This window comes from Bos mutus, chromosome 3, assembly GCF_027580195.1.
Source record: "Bos mutus isolate GX-2022 chromosome 3, NWIPB_WYAK_1.1, whole genome shotgun sequence".
NCBI classification, from domain to species: Eukaryota; Metazoa; Chordata; class Mammalia; order Artiodactyla; family Bovidae; genus Bos; species Bos mutus.
The window spans coordinates 113637932-113656702 of record NC_091619.1 but is presented as its reverse complement, the minus strand read 5'-3'; the positions used below and the strand labels follow the sequence as shown (position 1 = coordinate 113656702).

The window sequence follows — 18771 nt, the reverse complement described above, 5'->3', positions numbered from 1 at the left end:
TGTTACTCTATCTCCTTTCATCTGTCAGATTGCTAACATTTTTAGATTGTGACAATAATTGGAGTGGGTAAACATGTGGGGAAAAGTCACTCCCGAACATTGTAGCTGGATACATAAATTAGCATGACATTTTTTGAGGGCCGTGGAATGAGTAAATATCAAAATGTTTATTAAGTATACCCTTTGACCCATAAATGCTATTTAAGGAATTTATACTAAGGAAATAAGAAGACAAGTTGCCATAGGGAACTTGCCATCAGTTCAGTTCAGTTCAGTTGCTCAGTCGTGTCCGACTCTTTGCGACTCCATGAATCGCAGCACACCAGGCCTCCCTGTCCATCACCAACTCCCGGAGTTCACTCAGACTCACGTCCATCGAGTCAGTGATGCCATCCAGCCATCTCATCCTCTGTCGTCCCCTTCTCCTCCTGCCCCCAATCCCTCCCAGCATCAGAGTCTTTTCCAGTGAGTCAACTCTTCGCATGAGGTGGCCAAAGTACTGGAGTTTCAGCTTCAGTATCATTCCTTCCAAAGAAATCCCAGGGCTGATCTCCTTCAGAATGGACTGGTTGGATCTCCTTGCAGTCCAAGGGACTCTCAGGAGTCTTCTCCAACACCACAGTTCAAAAGCATCGATTCTTCAGCACTCAGCTTTCTTCAGTGCCTGCCCTCATACCGGATCCCTCCCCACTCTCCTGCCCCGACTTCACATGGCTGACGGGAGGATACAGGGAAGGAGAGCTCCCAGGAGTGATGAGAGCACCCAGGAGGCAGTCAGGCTTCTGGGAGGACCCTCACTTATTGGGATGGGGTCACAGAAGACCTGCTTGAACCACAGCTCATGAAATGTGCCACCAGCCTTGCAGAGCCTGGGAGAGAACCTGGACCCAGAAATGCTGGGGACTCCAAGCCTATGGAGCAACTGACACACCCTTCAGGACCCACAGGAGGTCACAGCTCTCACTGGGGCAGGAGACCCACCATGCCCACCCAGGACACCCGATATTCTGAGAAGAATCAGCCAGAGAAACCAGAAAATGACAGTGTTGGATGAAGGCATGTCCTTCCAAGGAGTAAACGTCTTTTAATTTCATGGCTGCAGTCACCATCTACAGTGATTTTGGAGCCCAGCAAACTTTTTCCATAAGCAGAGAAATAGTAAGTAACTCTGCCATTATAACCTGAAAGCACAGACAATATGTAAATGAATAGGAACGGCTGTGTTCCAATAAAACTTTATTTACAAACACAGGCAGCAGGCCACAGTTGGCCTATGTGATACGATTTGCTGACTCTTGCCACAGATAACCAAAATAGCTGTTCTTGTCTGCACTGTTCACAGCATTGACAAAGAAGAAACCAGGCTAACGTGTGTTGTGTTAGTCGTTCAGTCGTGACCAATTCTTTTCAACCCCATGGACTGCAACCCGCCAAGCTCCTCTGTCCATGGGATTCTCCAGGCAAGGACACTGGTGTGGGTTGCCATTCCCTTCTCTAGGGGATCTTCCCGACCCAGGGATCAAACCTGGGTCTCCGGCATTGTGGGCAGATTCTTTACCATCTGAGCCACCAGGGAAGCCCAGTGTTTGCTAGTTGGGTAATTAGTTAAGTGACATGAAGCGCTAACTAAGCAGTGGTAAAAGCCATGTGTAGGTGAGATCTCGTCAGTACTGCCGACCCTGCGCTCAGCATCCCTGGCTCCCTCTGCTCCTCTGCCTGAGCCCTCGCGGTCAGGCGGAAGCTCTCCTCCCCGTCCCCTGTCAGAGCCGACGTCAGCTGCCAAAGCCTTCCCTCCACCCCCGCCCTCCTCCCCACTTGATGAGCTCCCTCTTGTTGGCCGTTCCTCAGCCCTGCCTGGAGTCACTGTCATTTTGATGCGCTGTTATTTCACTTTCTTACATGTTTCGGTCTTGTCTCTCCAGCTAAATTACCCGGCACAGGTTGTGTCTTGACAGCCCCTGGCAGGCAGCCAGACATGTTTCATGTCAGTTTAGAAAGGTAACAATTACAGAATTAGGAATGTTGGTGGAATGTCTAAATTGTCCATTGGAAACTCTCGAAAGTAGAGTTAATGTGCAGTCAGACTAAAAGCAAAAGAAGACTGAGGACGTCTGGTTAATACACTAGAACTAATACACAAGGCAATGGGGGCCACAGAGCAGCATGATTTTAAAAGGCAGGTGAGGGGCTTTCCTGGTGGTCCAGTGGCTAAGAGCTAAGAGCTTGCCTGCGGAGGGCCCGGGGTCCAATCCCTGGTCAGGGAACTAGATCCCACCTGCCACAGCTAGCAGAGTTCTCATGGCTCAACTGAAGATCCCGGTTGCCACACCTAAGACCCAGCATGGCCAAAGACAAACATTTTTTAAATAGGCAGATGAGTGAAGAGTCAGGACAGCCTTGTGGTGAAGAATCAGAGTTTTCACTGGGTCTGCAGCCTCAGGCAAGGGTCTGACCCACTGTGTCTCAGCTTTCTGGTCTGGATGCAGATACCAGCAAGACCTGCCTCCCTGGGCTGAGGAATCAGTAGATGAGATGATACGTGGAATGTACTCAGAGCAGAGTCTGGCCCTCTGAAATTGTTCAGGGAATCTTAGCAGTTGTTACTAATGAGGGAGTGGGGAGGAGTGGGAGGAGGGGAGTAGAAGGAGAAAGGGGAAGAGGAGGAAGCTGAAAAGATAGATCAAGCATAATCATTATGGCATGCCTGTGTATAGTCATTTATATTTGTTAAAAACCAAAACGGTAAAAAGACTTCCTATGAAGTGAGTATAATCACATTGATGCCAAATCCCCCAAAAGATGGAATATGAATAGAACCTCAGATCAGTCGTACTTTTGAGTATTAATTCAAAAATTCAAAGTGAAATATTAGCAAAACAACGCAGCCGAGTGGTGTTTATTCCAGAATGTCCGCGTGGTTAATGTCCGCGTGGTTGTGTTTTGGACGTCTGTGAATACATTGCGTTATCTAAAGAGATCTGAAAGGGAAAACCATAAGCTCATCACTGTGGGTGCTGAAAGGCATTTTACAGGGTCGACTCCCATTCTTGATGTTAAGAAGACAAGACAAAAATGGAATGCATGGATACTTCTTTAACATGACAAAATATTTTTTAGGTCACAAGTTAATATCATGCTTAAAGAAATTCACAAGAAACACACTGATGTCATGAAAAATGCAAGGATACCCATCATCACCATTGATGAACAGGAATTCTATTGAACACTCTTAGACAAGAGAAAGAACAGTGAGCAATAAGTTGGAATGGAAGAGGGAAAACGATCACTTTTTGCAGATATGTTCTGTACTTAGAAAAGCAAAGAGAATAAACTGAAAAAAAAAACCTTAAACAACATGAGAAGATGAGGAGTTACAAAATTAATATGCAGAAAGAGAAAGCTTTTGTATGTTCAAAGAGCAGCTACATTTAGAAAATATAAGAAGAGTCCATTTACAACAGCAACAATGACACAAAGGTGAAACATCCAGGAATAAAGTTAATAATAAATGTGTGATATGTGTAAATAAAAGCTTAAAACGTTCTGAAAAATGAAACTGAGCACATGGAAAAGCATATTGTGTTCTTAGGTAGGAATGTTCAATGTTATAAATACTTCAGCTCTCCCAAACATAGTTTATACATATAATATGATCCAAATAAAAATACCAAAAGCATTTCGTTGGAGTAGGGAGTCAGAGCATGCAGAGGGTGACTAATTTGATTTTAAACTTTGGGCAGAAAGTAAATAACCAGGAATAACTCATAAAATTCTGAGAATGAAGGGTAATGAGGAGGAACCAACCCTGCCAGGTATTAAAACATGTTTTTAAGAGCCCATTGGTACAGGCAGATGATGAGATGAAAAAGAACAGAAAGTCAAGAAATATATCCAAATACACGTGGAAATTTAGTATATAATAAAGAAGCCTGTCATCCTTCTTGTATAAGGAAAAGTAAAAGGACCATTTAATGAATGGGACTATAATAACCAGGTTGTCAACTGGAAAAGAAGAAAATTAAATCTCTGTCTCTTTATACTTCACCCCAGAATGATTCCAAATGGATCAAAAAAGATTTAAATGTCAAACAAAACAAAAACACAAAAGAACTAAAAGCAGCCAACAAAGAAATATGTCATAACCTCAGAGTGGAAAAGACCTTTTTACCTCTGTTGCACGACCCGAGAGTCATAAAAGAAAAAAAAGATAACTTAAACTACATTAAAAAATAATTTTAGCCTCCATGGCAAAACTGACTCCAAGTAAAGTCAAATGACAGATGACACACTGCAAGAATTTTTTGTGATGCGTTTCACAGAAAAGAGATCATTTTTCTAATATATAAAGAGCTCCTATGGCTCTATAAGAAAAAAAACTCAATAACCCAATATTTTTAAAGCCAAAAGATATGAACAGACAGTTCTCAGAAATGAAAATCTGAATGGATTTGAAAGATAATAAAAAATGCTCAACATGTGAAAAGATGATCAACCCCACACATATAAAGGAAATGCAGATTAAAGCTATGCTGACAGACAAGACTGGTAGATTGAACCTCATCAAAATTCAAACTTTTGGGCTTCCAAAGACACCGTTCAGTTCAGTTTAGTTCAGTCGCTCAGTCGTGTCTGACTTTTTGCGACCCCACGAATCACAGCACGCCAGGCCTCCCTGTCCATCACCAACTCCCAGAGTTCACCCAAACTCATGTCCATCGAGTCGGTGACGCCATCCAGAAAGACACCATTAAGAAAATGCAAATACAAGAACAGACTGGGAGATGATGATTGAAAACTTACACTTGATAAAGGATTTGTATCCAAAATGTACAAAGAACTCTTACATCTCAGTAATAAGGCAAACATTTTTTTTTAAATGGGCAAAAGACTCAAAAAGACAGTTCATAAAGCAATATAGATAAATGGCTAATAAGCACATTGAAAGATGCTCAGCACCACTTGTCATTACCACTGCTGCTGCTGAGTTGCATCAGTCGTGTCCGACTCTGTGTGACCCCATAGAGGGCAGCCCATGAGGCTCCTCTGTCCCTGGGATTCTCCAGGCAAGAATACTGGAGGGGGTTGCCATTTCCTTCTCCAGTGCATGGAAGTGCAAAGTGAAAATGAAGTTGCTCAGTCATGTCTGCCTCTTTGCGACCCCATGGACCACAGCCCACCAGGCTCCTCCATCCGTGGGATTCTCCAGGTGAGAACAGCAGTGGAGTAGGGTGCCATTGCCTTCTCTGTGTCATTAGGAAGATGAAAATTAAAACTACAATGAGATGTCATTTCATAACACTAGGATGATGTACTAATAAAAGATGGTAACAAATGTTGAGGATGTCAAGAAGAAGGAACCCTCCTACGTTGCGGGGGACATAAAATGGTACATCTACTTTGGAAAACCAGTTTGTCGGTTTCTTAAAAGTTAAACACAAATTCACCAAATAACTCAGCAGTTCTGTTCCACTCTTAGGACTTTATCCAAGAGTAATGAAAACATATGTACACACACACAAAAAAATGTGCATAAATATTCATAGGAGCATTTCTCATAATAGCCAAATGTTTGAAACAACCTAAATTTCCATCCGTTGGTGAATGGGTAGGTGAGATGTGGAATAGCCATGCAACAGAATGGTACTCAGCAATAAAAAAGGAGCAAACCAAAGGAAAAAGCCAAAGGAAAGGGAGTGGCAGAGGATGAGATGGCTGGATGGAGTCACTGACTCAGTGGACATGAACCTGAGCAAGCTCCAGGAGATAATGAAGGACAGGGAAGGCTGGCATGCTGCGGTCCATGGGGCTGCAAAGAACTGGACGCAACTTAGCAACTGAACAACAAGAACAACACAACTTGGGTGAACCTCAAAAGCTCGATGAGCCATGAAAGGAGCCAGACACAAGAGACCACAGAGTATATGATTCCATTTATAGGAAATGTCCAAAAAGAGTGAATCCATGGAAGCAGAAAGTAGATTAGTGCTGGAGAAGGAGGGCAGGAGAGGGGAACGATTGAGTAACGCAAGGGAATCTTGGTGGAATGATGAGATGTGTCAAAACTGATTTACGGTGGTGGCGGCACAATGCAATACACTCACTAAAAATGACTGACTTGTCCACGTGGAATGGGTAAATGTAAAGAATGTAAAATACGCCTCAACAAAATTGGACCTGTATCTTCAGAAAGAAAACAGGCAGCAAGCCAGATTCAGACTCCTCGATTTTCCAAACACAATGGCTGACTTTACAGGCACTAAAGCACATCTCTAATTCTGGGAGATTTTACTATAGTTGGAGAGCACAAGCCAAATAAATTCAAGATTGGCACCTATACGAAACAACCGAAACGACTCCGACATGACATGCTATTTTTCACCCATTCAGCTGGCAAACACAAGCACTGTGTCAGTGAGCATGTGGGAAAGCGTGAAGTCGCCCGCATCAGTGGCGGAAGTGTGAATTAGCACAGCCCGCTGGGGGCAGTTTGACAGTCTTGTACATGCATGTGATCCAGCGTTTCTCCTAGGAATTATCCAGAAGATATGCTCATACACTTGCAAGATGACATTTGCATGCGTTGATCCCTGTTAGCTTTGTGGGTAATAGCAAAAGATTGGCGATGACCTTGACTTCCGTTGGGGGGAGAATGGTCAGATAAGTTATGAATGGGGAGGAAACGTTTCACTACATGCTTGTTTGTAATTTCTGAAGTGTGGATGGTGCTAATATTTTGTCTTTTGAAAATAATAAACTGGGTAAGGATCTAGGTGAAACAAACAATTGATGCACTGAATTGTATTGCCTCACAATAAGGATTTTATCCTCTTTTCAGATACATATTTATATTTAATATTTTATACATATATATTATATACGTTTCTGAAAGTTTCCGAACTTCCAAAGGCCAAAACATGTCCGTTTTCCATAAGTGCACCAGAGCATGACGGCCCTGGCAGCCATAACTTGGTTCTATGGTCTGACCCCCAAGGAAAATACTGCTATTCTGACAACAAGGGACTTTCAGTCCTGTCGAAAGACACCCTTTTTATTACCAAATAGTGTACACAACACATACGTCACCTCTCACCTCCCCACACCACCTTTCTGAGCCTCCCCTACCCAGGATCTTCACTAGAACCTCGGGAGGTGGGTGAGCCTCAGGAGGATGTGGACCTGGACACGGGACTGCAGTTTTTTTAAAGTCCAGATGGTGCCTGAATATCCTACTTTGTTCATGATAAAACTGTTATGAACACTTAAAGGTGTGAATTAAGCTCCTAAAAACAACATAGCTATGAATTCAAAAATGCAATATTAGAAAATAAACCTCAGCATTTCAGTAAATCACACTAAGGCATAATCAGTGTACACTTGATCCCAGGAGAATGCTTTAGCACGGCACACTAGGGGTAAAATGATATTAGCCCTTTTTAAATTTTATTTATTTATTCAGCATTGTTTAGTCACTAAATCGTGTCTGACTCTTCGGTAACACCATGGACTGTAGCCCTCCAGGCACCTCTGTCCATGGGATTCTCCAGGCAAGAAGACTGGAAGTGGGTTGCCGTTTCCTTCTCCAGGGGATCTTCCTCACCCAGGGATCGAACCCACATCTCCTGCATTGCAAGCAGATTCTTTACCACTGAGCCACCAGTGATTACCTTGACTGCACTGGGTCTTCACTGCTGCTCGGGCCTTTCTCTAGTTTAGGCGGGCAAGCCAGGGCTACCCTGAGTTTGTGGTGCATGGGGTCTTCATTGCAGTGGCTTCTCTTGTGTAGCACAGGCTCTAGAGAGCATGGGCTTCAGTAGCTAGGGTGCATGGACTTATTTGCCTGCAGCATGTGGGATCTTCCCAGATCGGGGAGCAGTGTCTCCTGCATTGGCAGGCAGAGTCTTAACCACTGGACCACTGGATCACCAAGGAAGTCCACTATTAGCCCTTTTTTTTTATTTGCTCTCCAAAAGTAACCACTGGACTGAGTTTAGTGTGTGTCATTCTCTTACATTTCTTACCCTTCCAGTTCAGTTTAGTGGCTCAGTCGTATCTGACTCTTTGCGACCCCATGGATTGCAGCATGCCAGGCCTCCCTGTCCATCACCAACTCCTCATGTCCGTTGAGTCGGTGATGCCATCCAACCATGTCATCCTCTGTCATCCCCTTCTCCTCCTGCCCTCAATCTTTCCTAACATCAGGGTATTTTCCAATGAGTCGGCTCTTTGCATCAGGTGGCCAAGTATTTGAGTTTCAACCTCAGCATCAGTCCTTCCAATGAATATTCAGGACTGATTTCTTTTAGGAAGGACTGGTTGGATCTCCTTGCAGTCCAAGGGACTCTCAAGAGTCTTCTCCAACAGTTCAAATGCATCAGTTCTTCGGTGCTCAGCTTTCTTTATGGTCCACCTCTCACATCTATACATGACTACTGGCAAAACCATTGCTTTGACTAGACGGACCTTTGTTGGCAAAGTAGTGTCTCTGCTTTTTAATATGCTGTCTAGGTTTGTTACAGCTTTTCTTCCAAGGAGCAAGCATCTTTGAATTTCTTGGCTGCAGTCACCACCCGCAGTGATTTTGGAGCCCAAGAAAAGAAAGTCTGCCACTGTTTGCTCATTGTTTCCCCATCTCTTATTATTCAGGATGAATATTTATCATCCTGAAACGGTGAAGTGTTATTTTTTTCGTTTTTTTAACCAGTTGGATTTCACACTGAAGGCTGAATGTGTAATGCAGGTCGTCCCGATTTGCACTGTTTGAATCCCAGCTCAGGCCACTTGCTAGTTGTGTGCACGGGACTGCGCTCTCTGTGCCCCAGCTCCCTCGTCGATAAAGCAGGTTGATTACAGCTCCTAGTAAACGTGCTCGGCAGTAAATGAGCTCACCAAGTGAAGCTCTCGGAACCACGCCTGGCGGTTGTAAGTGGTCGGGATGGAAGTGCTGATTTCATTTTAAAGCGGAGGAAACTGGGTCTCCCAGAGGTGCTGCCACTTGTCGCAGTCGCGCGACCAGTGACGCGAAAAGCCCGAGGGTCCTGCGTGTCCCGTCGGGGTCACTGTTTTACCTCCTAGAATTCACAGCAAGTGAGCGCCCGGCGAATATTGATCATATTGAGTGGAATCATATGGGGTTTTTTTGCCTTCCCAGATGGTACTGGTGGTAAAGAACCCGCCTGCTGGTGCAGGAGACATGAGATGTGGGTTCCATCCCTGGGTCGGGAAGATCCCCTGGAGGAGGGCATGGCAGCCCACTCCAGTGTTCTCACCTGGAGAATCCCATGGACAGAGGAGCCTGGTGGACTACAGTCCGTGGGATCACAAAGAGTTGGATACCACTGAAGCAACTTAGCACATGTGGGTTTTTTTACAAACTTTCACTAATTCTCCAATGATGCTAATGCTATGTGAACTAGGTATTTTTAATCAATATTGTATTCTTTAAAAATTATTTGATTGTCTTATTGTTATTTTATTTATTTATTTTGGCATGCTGCTCTGCATGTGGGATCTTAGTTCTCCAACTAGGACACCCTGCATTGGAAGCTTGGAGCCTTAACCACTGGACCACTGGGGAAGTTCCTAACCAGTATTTTAAATTTTAGGACAATAAGTGGGTTTTTGTAGGAAATACAAATTAAATCAGAGATGAAAGAAACCAACTCCGAGAAGAGATGTATGGAGTGTAGGCAAGGAGCACAGGAGCTCTCGGCTGGCATTTGGGGAAGAGATGTGGGCAGGCCTGAAGCAGCCTGCAGCTGAGACGCTAATGAAGCCAAGACCACCGCCCCCCCCCCACCCCACCCCTGGTGTCGGTGGGACCCCTGGGAGTCACAGCAGCTCTGAACTGGCAGGGAACTGGATTCAGAAATGTCCAGCCTCTCTCTCTCCACCTGCCGTCTGAGGCCCCACCGCTGCCTCTGCTGATGAATCCAGCCAGAGACAGACAGCAGGCAGAGTGGAGAGGCCAGGAGGCTGGGTCTGCAGGGTTCAGAGCCGAGCAGAGAAGGGACACTGACCCACGCAAACACTTCTTTCTGGACCAGAAAGATAAGCCTCATCTTCATCCGACTCTCTTAAAGTCCTATGATGATTTTGTTTCTTTGCAGGTTATTGATGATATTGTTGCAAGCCAAGACAAAGAGGAGAAAACCAAAAAGAAGAAGAAGGAAAAGAAACCAAAAAAAGAAAAAAAAGAAAAGGAAACCAAAGAAACAAAGGAAAAAAACAAGGTATTTGGAGTTTTAGAAACTGGGAGTTTTCTTTTTTCCTTTTTTGCTTTGACTCCTTGGAATAATCTCAAGTCTGCTGAAACTACAGTCACTCATTTCCTTGGAAACCTTAGCTGTTTTTCGTTTTTTTTAAATGCCGGTCGACAGTCAGTTGTCATCGTTTCTATGACTTGTAAATACCTGTTAGGCTGAGGAGTGGTCTCAACAACTCAGACACCTCACATTAGTCACATATGCGATCACTCTGAATGCTCATTCCTCAAGACACATGATCCCACTCATCCTTTCTCAAGGGTAGAGATAAGGAAAATTTCTTGGCAAACCAAATGACCACTACAAAGTCAAAACAATCCTGTCTACTTCCACCAAAGCATACTCCTTCCAATTTATCACTTCACGTTGACGTCTCAGACCTGTTTTTAACAGGACTTGTTTCTTAATACCCAAAGGAAAACAGAGTTCAGAGTCAGTGTGGGCCGGGCCTGCCCTGTGTGATGGGGTTGCTGGGTGGTGGGCGGGCAGGCAGGTGCTACATCCTGGGCACGACAGGAGGGATCTTTCCCCCCACATACGTGGAGAGGCCCCTGCCAGGGTGATGGTTCTCTCCAACATAGACTCCTTCTTTGGGAAATAGAATAGCAGCTGGAAGGTAGCACCATCCGAAAACCTGAATGTGTGAGCTACAGCCTTTTGCCCAGATACTACGTCACAGCTGACCAAAAGCCCGACCTAAACCAGAGTGGGTCCTGAAAGGTTATGTCCCTCCGTGACTCTGTGCAGAGGCAGAGAGCCACCTCTAGCTCAGGTAGCCAAGGCCACGCTCCTCATCTTCCCAGAGATGGGTTCCCCCTGGCCGTCAGACTCTCGAATTTCTCCGTGGGGGAGGCAACTCACTGGGTGTGGTGGATGGTGCCTGGGAACTCTGGAGCCATCACAGTGAGAAAGAAACAGGACCGGGTGTGTCATGAAAGAGAGACTGGACCCAGGAGGCCAAAGTTGTAAGCAAGGGAGAGGGGGTGATGGAGAGTATCAAACGGGAATCCCTGAAGTCCACAAAAATGCAAGGTATTGCGATGGTGATAAGAGCTAGCATCTTGTTTAGAATTTCTCGGAGTGGGGCTTCCCTGGTGGCCCAGTGGTTGGGAATCCACCTACCAATACAGGGGACGCGGCTTTGATCCTGGGTACCGGAGGGTCCCACGTGCTGCGGGGCAGTTAAACCCGTGCTCCACAACTACTGAGCCCTCCCATCGAGAGACCTCTGCAACAGGAGAAGCCACCACAATGAGAAGCCTGCCCTGGGCAGCAAAGAGCAGCCCCTACTCGCCACAACTAGAGAAAGCCCAGCAGTGAAGACCCAACTAAGCCAATAAATAAATAAAATTCCTGGGCTTGATTGTGGCCGACACAGCAGGCGGGGGCTCACCCCCTCCTTGCGATGAATGGGAATCTCGCAGCTGCCCCCACTGCCCTGTCCCTCTCTAACCCTGGTGCTCTGTTGTTAGCTCCTTCCTCTCCTTGGTCTCCCCCCTCCACCGCAGTGGATGCTGCATGCATGCAGCCCCTGTGATGCCCCCTCAGGACCAAGGGGCTCCATCCCCAGCTACAGGATGGGGTGCTGCCCCCTCACACTTGGCCCCTCCCCAGCAACTGTTCAGGGTCTAAGGCAGGTGCTCGAAGTGAGGTTACCCACCCCACACTGGCCAGCTGCCTTCAAGGCTAGTCACCTTAGGGGGGTCCCTGGCGGTCTTGTGGTTTAAGAATCTGTGTTTCCACTGCGAGGGGGCACAGGTCTGATCCCTGGTTAGGGAACCAAGATCCCACAGGCTGTGAGGTGCTGCCAAAAATTAATTAAATGAAGAAATAGAATCATCTTTAAAAAAAAAAAAAAGGATAAGTTAGGGTACAGAGACCCAGCCCCTCACTGCCCAGGACAACTCTGAAGGGTTCTCCCAGCTCCTGGGTGCCCTGTGGGATCAACTACTGATTTCTCACCATTGCAGCCCAGTTCAGCTCCCCCTCTGCTCAGTTCAGCTCCCTCTCTGGCTGGGGCTGCTGCTCTCCCTCCCTCCCTCTTGGGGGACATTCCCAATAAACCACCCGCTCGTCTTCAGTCTTCTTTCCAGGGAGCCCCACCCACAGGACCAGCTATCGCCTTATCTCATAGACTTAGACTTACAAAGCTTTAAACCTTGTTACCGGTGTGATAATTTGGAAAGGGTCTGTTTTCCCTTTATAGAAATTAGCTGAAATATTCAGATGTTTTTATCTGAGATCTTTGCCAAGTTTTCTGACTATATATGTGGGGCTGGTGATTGATAGATGCCCAAGTGTTAGAACAATACTCAGAAGAATAAGCAAACAGCTCTGCCTCTGTGGTTAGGGGTGAATTCACACCCATGTGAGTTCAACAAAGCTAGTTGCCTCTGTCTCCTGCCTTTTACCCTCTAACCAGGATAAACAATAATAGATATCTTTTTCTACAGGTCAAAATGCTGATTTCCACATAAAGATTTGAATAGCTTTAGGAATGATTTCAGGATAGGATTTTTTTAAGTCAATGGAAAAGATAATCTGATCTGTAAGAAACATACCAACATCATTTAAATGTGCCAAGGCTTCTTAGAGATTAATATTTCCTATTTTAATAATCACATTATCACTTTGTAGACCTGTACTTTTCATATAAATTCATGTCTAAGTAATTCTGAAGGATTATCCCCATCATATGCAACTACATCATAAATGCTGATGTACTCAAACTTTGCTTTTTTTGTAGAAAGCCATTCATCATTAAGTGACTCTTTAATAGCTAGTTAATAAAATGCTGTCACTCAACAAAGACCAGATTGTGTAGCTGATAATTTCAGATTTTTATGGAACAAGCTTCACTAACAGCGAATTTTAATTTGCAAGTGTCAAACTCACCCATGCATATTTAGAAGAAGAGATGCTTAGAATAAAATTGAAATTCTTCCAATTGTCCCTGTTCCCTATTAGGCACTGCTTCAAAATTATCTTGCCAAGTGGGGAAGGATTTTAAAAATTAACTGTATCAAGTGAGCTCTCTTTTTGTGTTTTTGTTTTTTTTTTTAGAATGAGTTAGAATTTGGGGGGTACAGGCAGATCAATAGGGTAGTAACTGGTCCTTTGGGTGGAGTTCCCTGGAAACACTGAGAGGGAGGCTATGAGGGTGGTTTATTCAGAACATCCCCCGAAAGGGAGGGAGGGAGAGAAGCAGCTCTGGTTAGAAAGGGAACTAAGCAAGGCAGAGGGGGAGCCAGACTGAGAGAGGGGGAGCTGGGCTGAGAGAGGGGGAGGTGGACTGAGAGAGGGGGGGATGGACTGACAGAGGGGAGCCGGACTAGAAAGAGGGAGAGCTGGACTAGAGAGAGGGGGAGCTGGACTAGAGAGAGGGGGAGCTGGACTAGAGAGGGGGAGCTGGACTGAGAAGGGGGGAGCTGGACTGACAGAGGGGAGCTGGACTGGGGATGCATGTGCAAGGAGCATAACTATCCCAAGCGTAGCTGTTGGGAGGGGCCTGGAGAGTGCGCAGATCTGGAGGCTGGCCAGGGATGGTTTTCTAGGCAACAATATCCAAGCCACAGAACCAGAGGACAACTTCAGAGCACAGGTGATGGGAGGCTGGGGAAGGTGTGTGACGTCTGGAGCCCACAGAGGCTGCGGCAGGTGATGAATGAGACCTCGGGCCAGGCAGAGCCTTCTGCAGAGAGAAGATGGATAGATGGTCATATCCAGGGTAGTAGTGACTTGAGTAGATCTGAGTTCAGCAAGTTGTGGCCTAAGATCCATGCTTTGTGTCATGGGATGGACTGGGAGTGGAGAAGGGATTGCCTGAGGCAGCAAAGTCAGTTAGACCCAGGGTGGAAGCAGGGTTACTACAAGGCCTGGTCCCACCCAAGGCCAGGTGTGGGCTGGGGTGGGGATGGTCTGAGTCTGAAGTGTGCATCCAGCCTCACAGGACATGATGCATTTAAAATCAAACTTCGTCGTTCACGAAGTTGAAAGAGAAACAAGTGGGTTTGTTGACCTTGTGGATTTTTTTTTTTTTTCCTGAGAACATGATGGACAGGGTAGGCGCTGCTGGTGGTGGAAAGAGCTGGGCTTTTACAGCAGCCCACCCGCCTGGCTCAGAGACCCCCCTCCCACCCCTTCATGACAGCATCTCCTTCCTGGGGCCACCTCTACCTGCAGGGCCGTGACCCTCCCACAGGGCCTCTCCTCTTGTCCCCAGAGCAGCAGGGGAGAGCTCCCGTAGGCACTCCATCAACCAGGAATCTGAGGGTGAGTGAATGTCCCTGTGGGGTCTTTGAGATGGCTGAACGTGGAGACGACTGGAAGAAGTTTTGGGGTGTGAACTTGTAGGTTTCAGTGTCCCTGCTTGGATTTCCAATTTATTTTGGGCTTCGTAGCATGAGGAAAGAGTAAGGGGCACTGTGGTGGGTCTCTGTAACTGTAGACAAGAGCACCTTAAATTCAAATAACTCGGACTTCCAATCTTATATTCATTTGATCAGCTCACCAAGAAACTTTGCAAGCATATTCACGTTTAAATTAATGGACGTTCTCTATTCCTTTCCTGGATCCACCTGGGGATCCTCAGCATGAAGATGCCGAAGGACAGAAGGAATTAGATGGATCCAGGCGTTTTCTTCTTTAGGGACTGGTAGGCTTCCAAAAATAAGTCTTTCATCCATAGGCAAGAAAGTGGAAATCTACCTAAACGTCATACTTGATACAAAAACTAACTCAAGATGTATCATGGACTTTAACATGAAACAGTAAAACCTGTAAATAAAAACCTTGGGGAAAAGATCTTCAGGATCTGGGGCTAAAGAGTTCTGAGACCTAACACCGAAAGTGTGACTCATAAAAGAGATAAATTTGATCTCATCAAAATATTAATAGCAGTTTTATGTTCTGTAAAGACCCTGTAAAGAGGCTGAAAAGATAGGCCATAGACTAAGAGAAAATTATTTTCATATTATTTATCTGGCAAAGAATTTGTATCTATAATACATAAAGAATTCTCAAAATTCAACAGTAAGAAAACAAACCGGTCTTTATTTGGGATCTTTGGTTTTAAACTGGCTTCCCTGGTGGCTCAGATGGTATATATTAAAAAAAAAAAATCTTCCTGCAATGCAGAAGACCCGGGTTTGATCCCTGGGTGGGGAAGATCACCTAGAGAAGGAAATGGCAACCCACTCCAGTATTCTTGCCCAGATCACATGGACAGAGGAGCCTGGTTGGCTCCGGTCCACGGAGTGCAATGAGTCGGACACAGCTGAGCAACTAACACACAGGTTAGTTGCCTGAACAGAGGTATTCAGGCTTGCAGATAAGGAGATCCCCTTAAAGGGGGACCTTGATAGAGGAGAATGCTGGTGCCTCAAGGGCATTTTCTGCAGACCAATAGCAATCTTTGCAAATATGCTTTCAATATCAGCATAATTTCGTTTGCCTCTCTCTGGACCTCATGTTGGCTTTGGAAGAGAAAACATGGGAAAAAAGCACTCTGCAGTTCATCCTTACAGCTTTTGTTTTCTCTTTGTTATTTTTCAGTGTTCCGTATGTTCAACCATTTGGGACTATTTTCCTTTATATATATACATATATATATATATATTCCCCCACCCCTTGGCCAAAGCTGCACAGCATGTGGGATCTTAGTTCCCCCACCAGGGATGGAACCCACACCCCTTGCATTGGAAGCATGGAGTCTTAACCACAACCACCAGGGAAGTCCCTGGAACTGTCTTCAATGGTTTTGTCCTGTTCCTAACACACAATCGCACAAATGCTGAAGAGTCTTGTCTCTGTTTCCTGCAGCCATAAACAGACTTGGCTTGGTGTTAATTCTTCTGGGAAAAAGCTTGGGCCTGTCTCTATGCAATTCAATTAGCTTGAAAAGCTGTTGTCTGTCTGCAGTGCCCCCAGGCCACTTCTGGGCTGATTTTTCCCTTTTGCATCTAAAAGTGGATTACAATTTCTCTCTGAGTTCAGTGAGAAGTCATCAGCCTCTTCCCCATCAGAGTGACCTCTCTCCTATCCCCAGGACACAGATCCTGAGGGACCCATCAGATAATCTGAAAGCCACAAGTGATCAGGCTGACGTATGGGCTTACATGTTAACAGATAAATGCCTAGATGCCTACCCCCATCTAAAAAGCCTAACACGTGGCCCCACTTAAATTTAACCCCTTTCCACTGATCTGAGATTAAAAGACTCTTACTCCTTGGAAGAAAAGCTGTGACAAACCTAGACAACGTATTAAAAAGCAGAGACATCACTTTGCCAACACAGGTGTGTATAGTCAAAGCTATGATTTTTCCAATAGTCATGTACAGATGTGTGTTTGTGTCAGTCACTCAGTCGTGTCCAACTCTTGTGACCCCACAGACTGTAGCCCGCCAGGCTCCTGTGTCCATGGAATTCTCTAGGCAAGAATACTGCAGTGGGTTGCCATTCGCTACTACAGGGGATCTCCCCTGCCCAGGGATATAACCCAGGTCTCCTGTACTGTAGGTAGATTCTTTACCATCTGAGTCACCAGGGAAGCCCAAGGGATGTGAGAGTTGGACCATAAAGAAGGCTGAGCACCAATGAATCAATGCTTTCTAATTCGTGGTGCTGGAGTAGATTCTTGAAAGTCCCTTGACAGCAAGGAGATAAGTCAATCCTAAAGGAAATCAGCCCTGAATATTCATTGGAAGGACTGATGCTGAAGCTGCAATACTTCAGCCACCTGATGCAAAGAGCCAACTCATTGGAAAAGACCCTGATGCTGGAAAAGATTGAGAGCAAGAGAAGAAGGGGACAACAGAGGAACTATTGAATGGCATCACCAACTCAATGGACATGAACTTGAGCAAACTGCAGGAGATAGTGAAGAACAAGGAAGCCTGGTGTGCTGTAGCTCATGGGGTGGCAAAGAGTCAAACACAACTGAGTGACTGAACAACAACTAATCTGAGAATCCCAGCACAGGAGAACTCAGAGGCAGGCCCCAGGGGTGGAGCCTGAAGGGTCCTTGTCATCCCAGCCCCTAGAAATTTCCCCACACAGTAGGTGCTCGGGAAATGTTTACAGGTGAACAAGGTCATAAAGTTGGTAAACAAGCCAAAAAAAATCAAAACAAACAAAACACAAAATACAGTTCAGTGGCATCAAATAAAGGAATAGAGATTAAAAGTAAATGCTTTGTTTCACCTACTCAGCTGGCAAGACTTTTATATCACTATGATTATGCTGTAACAGACAGACATTGCCTATATGTACAGAAAAGGAAAAAGAAAAACAAAGGGTTCATTGGATAAAAGTGATGGTGAGGAAGCTGATTATTTTCTTTGATTTCTAAAAATTTTATTGCATTGTTGCCATTGTGTTCTTGGCACAATAAATAACCATTTTTGCAAAACATACAACATGGTTTTGCCATCAGCTTGCAGGAGAAGCCAAGGTAAGCCAGGCCCTTACTCTCCGGATGTCCCTCGCGGGCGTTTGCACAGAGCAGATCCTCCGTGATGTTTATAAGATTTCTGAATGAGTGGAAAGACTGGGCATATCTCAGATCCTGCTTCTCTTGTGACTCACTGGGTCTGTGGGTGGCAACACCAGCCCACTTAGGTCCGCTGATAAGACAGAGCCGGGCACGTGGGGGACGCATGACAGAGACTCCTGGAAGGCGTGGGCTGGAGCTGGGAGTTGCAGGACCCAGGTCCATGGGGACCACCGCTTCTCCGCAGAAGGCTGTGTGATGGCTGGGGCCCATGTTCCCACCTTGCTGTCAGCTGGCCAGTCCACCTGCGTGTGGACTCTGCCCCATTGCAGAGGGAGTCGGCGTGGCTGGCCAGAACCAGCCTGGTGCTGGTTCTTTATAGGGTGCAAGCATCAGCAAGATGGGATCCCCCTCCACGGGGGCCCCGCAGCCTGAGAGAGCAGGAAAGTCAAGTGCACAAATAGCTGGTCATCTACACGGTGAAACAGGCGCCAGGAAGGACAAGCAAATCCCGCTGAGCCACAGAGGGTCTTGTCCACCTGGGAGAATCCAGGACGGCTTCACAGGGGAGGGGACATTGGCCTGGGGCCTAAGGGGGATTTCCCACAGAAGAAGATGGGAAAGTGAATCCTGGTCGGAGAGAAGGGGGGCAACCCTCACCCCCTCCAGCCTTATCCCGCCCTCCAGCCAGAGTCATGACCCGTTGAGCAGATGCAGAAACATCGGACTTCTGCTGGGACCCCCAGTGGCCGCCCTGCTCCCAGACCAAGGTCATGCTCTCTGAAGATCATGGCTCGTGGGCCTTGCAAGGTCCGTCCCTGCTCTGTCTCCCAGCCTCTTATCTGTCTGCTGGCCCCTGTTCCAGTACACGCTGCCCTACTGATTTCCAGTTACCAAAAGGTATCCCAGCCTCCCAGCTCAGACCACCATGGACTGACTGGTCCCTCTGTGAAAAGTGCTTCTGCTGCTGTGCTCCCATCCCTGGAGTAGCACTCCTTCCCCTCCTCCCCCTCCTCCTC

At 46.1% G+C, this 18771-nt stretch overlaps 1 protein-coding gene across 3 annotated transcripts in view; it reads left to right on the top strand.

The window, feature by feature from the left end:
• Positions 1–18771, top strand: part of IQCA1 (IQ motif containing with AAA domain 1) — a 187133-nt gene that overhangs the window by 82822 nt on the left and 85540 nt on the right. For all 3 annotated transcript variants that reach the window (XM_005902521.2, XM_070368542.1, XM_070368543.1), the window contains exon 8: positions 10107–10229. In XM_005902521.2, coding sequence (XP_005902583.2) covers positions 10107–10229 — 123 coding nt within the window. The remainder of the gene's footprint in view (positions 1–10106; positions 10230–18771) is intronic.